This window comes from Montipora foliosa, chromosome 1 (genome assembly GCF_036669935.1).
Source record: "Montipora foliosa isolate CH-2021 chromosome 1, ASM3666993v2, whole genome shotgun sequence".
Taxonomy (NCBI): domain Eukaryota; kingdom Metazoa; phylum Cnidaria; class Anthozoa; order Scleractinia; family Acroporidae; genus Montipora; species Montipora foliosa.
The window spans coordinates 62,012,739-62,020,238 of NC_090869.1; the positions used below are offsets into that span (position 1 = coordinate 62,012,739).

A 7,500-nucleotide genomic window follows, 5' to 3' on the forward strand; every position below is an offset into this window, starting at 1 on the left:
GAGGAATAATGAACCCTCTTTAACACCATATGCGCTAATAAAGCCTCCATACACAAATATCAGTGGCAAACTATCTATCACACTTACTTCATATATATCTTTGACATCTTTGTTTGATACCGTGTATAATAAATTTTGATCATGAAATTTCTCCTGTTTAATTCAAGCTTTTTTATGAAGTTTGGAACCTAAACTTTCCACAAAATTAAATAATAATAATAATAATAATAATAATAATAATAATAATAATAATAATAATAATAATAATAGTAAACTTTATTTCAAGAGGGTAACGCAAAACAGTAAAAACTGATAAACCCGCGGCATTCAGTTAACAGTAGTTTAAAATTACAATGAAACTATACACAGAGTACAATAAGATAACAATTAAAAACTAAAGTAAAATACTAAATGAACAAAGAAGGTGAATAAAAATCAACAAAAGCCTTTTCAAAACTATGTACACACTCAATCTTCTTTAGAAAATTTGGTATTGTATTCCATAGCCTAGCAGCCCTCACAGCAAATGTAAGGCTATCATTTATGTCTGAATTTAATACCACTAAATCGTTCATGTAGCTTGGCCTTTGTCCATACATACGTTTGTAAACTAGAATAATGATGTTTGCTTTCACCTCAAGCTGCAGTGGAAGCCAATTTAATTTCTCAAATAATTCAGAACTGTTCGCTCTTGTGTCAGTATCAAGAATAACGCGTAGGCAATGCTTGTGGAGACGAACAACCCTCTGCAAATTCCCAATGGAGCACGCCGACTACACAGTAGAGGCATCATATCATATCTTTATTTATCTTCGGATTTTTAGAGTAGCTTGGTGTAGTTAATATCGCCGAGCATTTACCCTCCCAACTATGATACACCACAGAAGACAGACTACAACACCGGGAACTATATGCCCAACTCTTTGTGACAAGTGTACGGGTTCTTTTACGTCCCACAGGATTATGAACATTGAAGGGTTGTGAGACGGGACCTCCGGCTTATCGTCCATTGCTTTGGTCTTCGTTTCCTTGAGAATCATTTTGTTATTATCTGACCACTTCTGTGATCTATCCAAATTAGATTGGAGACTATCACTAAGAGTCTGAGGTGCTACCTTGTAGTCAGTGGAGTAACTAATCGTAGTATCATCAGCATGTATGTTTGCCAGACATACGTTTTAAACCATCACTCCACGTATTCTTATTCCGGAATAGGGTCAATCGAACGTACCCTTAGCATCGTGTTTACGTTCGTGGTCTGCGATCCATGACGTGTGCGTGACATGCGCGAAAAAATGAGCAGTAGCAATGGGTGCGAACGTCCTTAACATGCAACGCCTGGTTTATCATTCTTTTCTTAATCCATTTACGGGTAGCAAGCGTTGCTTTGGTCTTCGTTTCCTTGAGGATCATTTTGTTATTATCTGACCACTTCTGCGATCTATCCAAATTAGATTGGAGACTATCACTAAGAGTCTGAGGTGTTACCTTGTAGTCAGTGGAGTAACTAATCGTAGTATCATCAGCATGTATGTCTGCCACAGTGCTCTGCAGTGCCGAAGGTAGGTCATTTTATAAATACAAGAAATAAAACCGGACCGAGGGTGCTGCCCTGAGGTACACCTAAAGTTATGTCCCTTGTGCTAGAGCAATATCCATAATATTCTAATCCATAAAAATATCCATACTTATAGATCACTCATAGAAAGCGGCATAGATTTAAGGACGTTCGCGCCAAAATCTTCCTACGGTGAGATTTTCTTCATTTCTCGCCTAGAGTTAGGTCATAAAGTACTTACTCCAAAAATGAAAAAAAAAATGGGGGTCACCGACTTTGTTTCGGAGAAAATGGCAGTGGAAAAATGCCTTAATTTCGAGAAATCGGTCATAATAGCGTGATGTAGGCTCATCTGCTCATCCATCGAAAATCATAAAAATAAACTGTTGGAGTGAAAGTTTCCATGCATAGGTTTTTAGGAGTGAGATTTTTAGATAATTGTATGCCGCTGGGGATGTGGTAAACAGTAGAGTTCATCCTCGACGATAGTTTTCGTAAGCTCTATCCGTTGCAACCACTACCGGAATTCGATAGCACGAGGAAAGAAAATGTTAAAAAAAGATAACTTCTTACGGTGAGAATTTTTTCATTTCATCATATTTTGTAGATAGTAAGTAAAGTAAGTGATTCATGATTTAAAAAGTAGGGGTCACCGATGATCTGAACGAGTAAAATCGATGTGATTTTGCAAAGCTCATGGAAAAGTTCGTTTGTCACGCTTTTGCGTGACCTGTCGGGCAAGGACTGGAACCCAAGAGAGGATCGATCGTTGTTTTTACCGAAAAAAACACCTTTTACGAGCATAGCAACGACGTTTTAAGCAGGGGTCATCTTCATTTGGTTGGTGTTTTGTATAATATCTCCCCATTGTCGTCATGCTCATCCTCTGGAGTGTGTTTTTTGTGAAATTCAATCGCTGATAGTCTCCACGCAGGTCCGCACTATTCAAGCGGACGAGGACGAAAATACTCCTCAATTTTCACGAAAGTAAAGGAAAAGAACTTTAAAAACATGCATTCACTTTGAACTTAAGTTCGTAGGATAATAAAAACATTAAAAAGAAATAGCCCCATTAAATTTACGCAACGGTTCGTCCACGACTTTTCCAAACTTTCAGCCACTAGTCTACTCGATCAGCTACCTTTTCCAGAGCTTTTCCATCCTCCCGCTCACTTCTCTTTGAAGTTTCATGATGATTCGGAAATAAATGTGCCCGTGATTCTTTTGCCGGCCTGTAATTTTTTCCTCGGCGTTTTTGTCTCCATGTTATTTTAACTGATGCTTGAAAAATTTGTATGAAAGTCAAGTAGACTAGTGCACGACTGATAAAACCTCGCGAATATCAGTCGTGCAGTAGTCTACTTGACTTTCATAAATATTTTAAATCAATTTTGACTGGTTACGATCTTCTCTGATCCAACGCTGTGCAAGACTTACCGTCCACGGTTTTTGCAAAGGTTTTAAAACCTCAACTTCACTAATGCTCAAAGTAATGCGTGACATATTACAGTCGCGTTACATGCGCAGTAACGTTGCGCAGAAACAATTAGCGCGAACGTCCTTAAGTTAACCTGTTGACGAGTAAAATGACCTGGCCGGTTTAAGCCAGTTTAAGTGTTAAAGGGTTAATTTATATTCATTTTTTTAATCTCATTGATCCTGCAACAGCAGTAAACTTAGTGGCTTACGTTTCCAGGGCAGAGGAAATCCGAGGCATTTTCCTGAGTCTTTTTTTTTTTTTTTTTTGTGATAATGCGGAATCCCAGCATTACCTTTAAATGCAGGCGTAAAAAACACCCTAAACACCTACAAAGAAAAACGTCTATTTTTTGGAGTCAATTGTTTATATCGTTTGTATACGTCCCTTCTTGGTGAGGTTATAAGAAGACATAATACGAACTTTCATTTCTACGCTGATGATTCTCAGGTTCATTTTTCGTTCGACTCTGATTCGCCTGTTATTGTGCCCAGAATTGAAGCATGTTTACGTGATATTGCAACATGGATGTCTGCCTTGAACAAACTTAAACTTAATGGTGACAAGACAGAGCTTTTGGTCATTGGATCGCGGCATTATCCAGTCTCTCAGCTCCTCTCTTTCACAGGGGTTGATGGGTCAGCTATAAAACCCTCTTCAGTTTGCCAGCAACATAGGTGTAATTTTTGACAATAAAATGAACATGGATCGTCAAGTTACTGCCATTTGTAAATCAGCCTTTTTTTCACATTCGTAATATCTCTCGTATTAGGACGTTTTCGTCAGCTGAAAACACAAAAATGTTAGTGCATGCTTTCGTAATGTGTTGATTGGACAACTGTAACTCTCTTTTATACGGACTTCCAAAACACTTGATTCATAGACTTCAGTTAGTTCAGAACTGTGCAGCGCATCTGATCCTATGTGGTGCTAAACATGAAAATATAACTCCTTTACGGAGAAAACTACACTGGCTTCCCGTGGAGCAGAGGATTATTTTTTAAATCTTACTGTTAACTTTTAAAGCTTTAAATAATTTAGTCCTAGCTATATTCGTGATCTGTTACAAACCTACAAGCCATCTAGGAGTGTACGATTTGCAACCATGAACTTGTTAGTGACACCTAGATCTAGGTTAAACTTTTATGGTGATCGTGCGTTTTCGGTTTGCGCTCTTAAACTTTGGAATAATCTTCCAGAAAATGTAAAATGTAGTCCAAATCTTACATCTTTTAAAAGCAATCTTAAAACTTATCTTTTTAAGTGCTATTTTAATTTGTAGTTGAATTTGCTTTTGTATTTGTATTTGAATTTATAATTTACTAAGTTAACCCTAACCCTACATTTTATTGTAAAGCGCCTTAGAGCTCTAGAATAGGGCGCCATAGAAATGTATTATTATTATTATTATTATTATTATTATTATTATTATTATTATTATTATTATTATTATAGCAGTATAAAACGTATGAATGCTACTAGAATAAGCTCAATAGGGCGCACCGCGTGACCTATGTCGCTGACAAGAATTTGCGTTAAAATCTTAATCCTAAGCCTTAAAATCCAAAAGTAAAAGAAATTACAAAATCAAAACTAATCTAAATAAACAGGTTCCCTCTTGAGTAAGTATCATCTGTCCTTGATCAAGTTCACTTGGTTATGACTTTGAAGGTGCGAGCGATGTTTAAGGAGCTCGACAGTACCGCCTTTTGCATCCTCTTCAAAATGTCAAGTGTACGTGAACCGAAGATATCGATCCTGTTCATCTGCACTTCACGTTCCTTCGACCAACCACCCAGTAAGTCCATGATGACGTTAAGTTGTACGATCTTATAGTTCGGGTAACGCTTGATAAGTTCGAAGCGTAGGGGTCCGTACATTTCCATCTTTTCATCCTCTTTCTTCTCGCGGTTGTCAATCCACGGGCAACTCAATTCCACTAACAGTACTTTCTTTTCCTTGTGATCAATAATGCACGCATCTACTTTATTGGCCCGCTCCGTAGTATGCTCTTCATAGACTGGGACATCCCAGAAAGCCTGCGCTTGGGTAGATTCATACAGTGGTTTTGGCTCAATGCGCGTGAGACAGTCTCATTTAGATCAAGGACTCTGAGGATCTCGAAGAACAACACTTTCAGTGCCGCGTTATGTCTCTCCATATACTTGGTCTGCGCTAAAGATGGACACCCGGCTAGCACATGCGCAATGCATTCCGGGGCTTTCCCACACATCCTGCACATGATGTTATTCTGGTCAGATGTGCCCATCTTATAGGCCGAGTAGATTCGTGTTGGCCAGAGCTGTTCGTATAACTCCATTACTCCTGCAACCGTATGGGTAGGTGCACAACTCCACTCGCTTAGCCAAGCAAAACAGCATCGTTTTCTTAATTGATCATCGTTCCATCTACTACTTACAAGGCGACCCTGTCACTTCTGATCCTGTACTTTGTTTTCTAGCCCAGCACATACAGCTTTCTTAGTTGCAGCTTTACATGATAACCTGTAATCTTCTTCTCGGGGTTGCTTTGAGAACTGCACGATGACTCAGCAGGCTCCAGAGTCAAAGTTGTCCCCAACTCCTCTGCAAATTTATGCGCATCTTTCACGAGAGAGGAAAATCCTTTCTTCTCTGCTTTCTCTTCAAATGGCCGAACTGTACTCATCATTGGATCTAGATTGTTGTAAAGCTTTATGGCTGCCTTGATTTTACTCAGCTTATATTCTTGCTCAACAGACTTCATGCCGCGCCCACCGAGGGTGACTGAAGGTTTTCGGTCGAAACGTCTTTACCAAGTTTTTTGAGAACGTCGTTTGACGTTCAAATAAGTCAGTGTCCAACATTTCTTATAGTCATTATCTATTTATATGTCTCTTCCTAAATAATATAAATATTATATTAATAATCTATTTAAAATGAGTCCTTGTAAATGTCCTTTTAAAATGTTTTTATGTAGTAAAATTATAATGTTCAATCAATCCTGCCCGGTTATTGAGCTATAATCTTATTTCTCGCTCATCACTTTAAAGCATCTTGCAATGTTCAAGGAACTTGAAAGTATTGACTTTTGCATCTTCATGAGACACTCTCTTGCTCTTTTCTCTCCGAACAGTTCCTTCATCTTGTTTCGTACTTCAGGTGAGTATCCTCCCAACACGTCGACTATCATGTTGATCTGTTTAACCACGTACCCCGGGTATCTCTCTTTCATTTCCCATCTAAGTGGTGCATACTTTGTGGTCTTTTCTGTTTCTTTTTTCCCTCTGTTTCCGATCCACGGACACATCATTTCCATGAGTAACACCTCCTTCTTCTCTTTGTCTACTATACGCACATCCACTCGGTTTGATTATTATTATTATTATTATTATTATTATTATTATTATTATTATTATTATTATTATTATTATTATTATTATTATTGTTGCCTTATAGACTTCTTTTCTCGATGATATGATAGCAATGATTTGGCCTGACGATCCGTATTCGCTACACCTTGAAGTTCTCGTGTAGTTTTCGCGAGCAAACGAGCCACAATGCTAAGAACCGAACTCTGGTCGTCACAAATTTCTTGATTCTAATGCAATCCCTTCAATTTAGCTTTGCGAGTCAGAAAAGAAGAGAAGAATATAAGGCAGAAGAGAGTGGTTCATAATTTAAACCCAAAGGCACGAATGAGGTGTGGCCTCAAAGCTACTTAATGAATTGACGCCAACCAGGATTGGTCGTTTGGCGCCCTAGGAACTTGGCTGTGCTCCTGCATATTCTCGGGAAGCTAAGCGTTGCCTAGTGACGATCCATTTTTGTGCTTTTTTGCATAAGGTCAAACATTTAGATACTGTGATAACTTCATACATACTCTACAAGCCAACTTTATTCAGGTATGAAGCAAATTATATTTAATTTTATAAATGATAGAATCGTTCATTTAACATATTTCTTTAGTTATAGAACTATTTGTGGTTACCCTGACTTAAATATAACATCACGTTTTTCGTGAATAGCTAAAACTTTAAATTTTTTACTCTGCATTACAGTTTCTTTCAGTTCCATTTTAGAAAGATGGGGTTAAACTGGATTATATAATAGCTGGCTTATTTTCGTTCAAGGAAGGGTTACGTTCATACAAACGTTGGCCGTGTAGCACTTATATTTTAAACAGAATTAACTGAAGAGAGTGTAGTGTAACGTGAAGTGCTAGATTTCTATCCCATATGGACCATGTGAGCGTTAGCCCTACTGATGGAACTGGGCCCACACAAGGTCCTGGACAGAGAAAAACTCTGACCAGGGTGGGAATTGAACCCACGACATTCGGCTTAGATCTCCGACTGAGCTACAAGGTCAGACGGGAGCAGGCCGTGGAAACTGAAGATGTTAAAATCACGGCAATTAACATGTACAAGTACAAGTTCAGGCTTCAAAAATAACTTAAACGTTCTCACAATATTCTACATTCTGAG

The 7,500-nt window shown here is 38.2% G+C and overlaps 2 protein-coding genes across 4 annotated transcripts in view; both read left to right on the plus strand.

The window, feature by feature from the left end:
- The window catches only part of LOC137979967 (uncharacterized), a 12,245-nt gene extending 11,793 nt beyond the window's left edge, over nucleotides 1-452 (plus strand). Inside the window, exon 5 of one of the 2 annotated variants that reach the window (XM_068827298.1) lies at nucleotides 1-157. This exon is cut by the window's left edge and continues 513 nt beyond it. The gene's annotated coding sequence lies outside the window, so the exon portion shown is untranslated. The other variant, XM_068827295.1, reaches the window with a different exon arrangement.
- An 878-nt stretch (nucleotides 453-1,330) lies between these two features.
- LOC138003842 (uncharacterized) overlaps nucleotides 1,331-7,500 on the plus strand; it is an 18,549-nt gene continuing 12,379 nt past the window's right edge. Inside the window, exon 1 of one of the 2 annotated variants that reach the window (XM_068850108.1) lies at nucleotides 1,331-1,562. In XM_068850108.1, the coding sequence (XP_068706209.1) occupies nucleotides 1,528-1,562 (35 nt within the window). In that variant the 5' untranslated portion in view covers nucleotides 1,331-1,527. Of the gene's footprint in view, nucleotides 1,563-6,868; nucleotides 6,919-7,500 lie in introns of those variants that run through there. The other variant, XM_068850116.1, reaches the window with a different exon arrangement.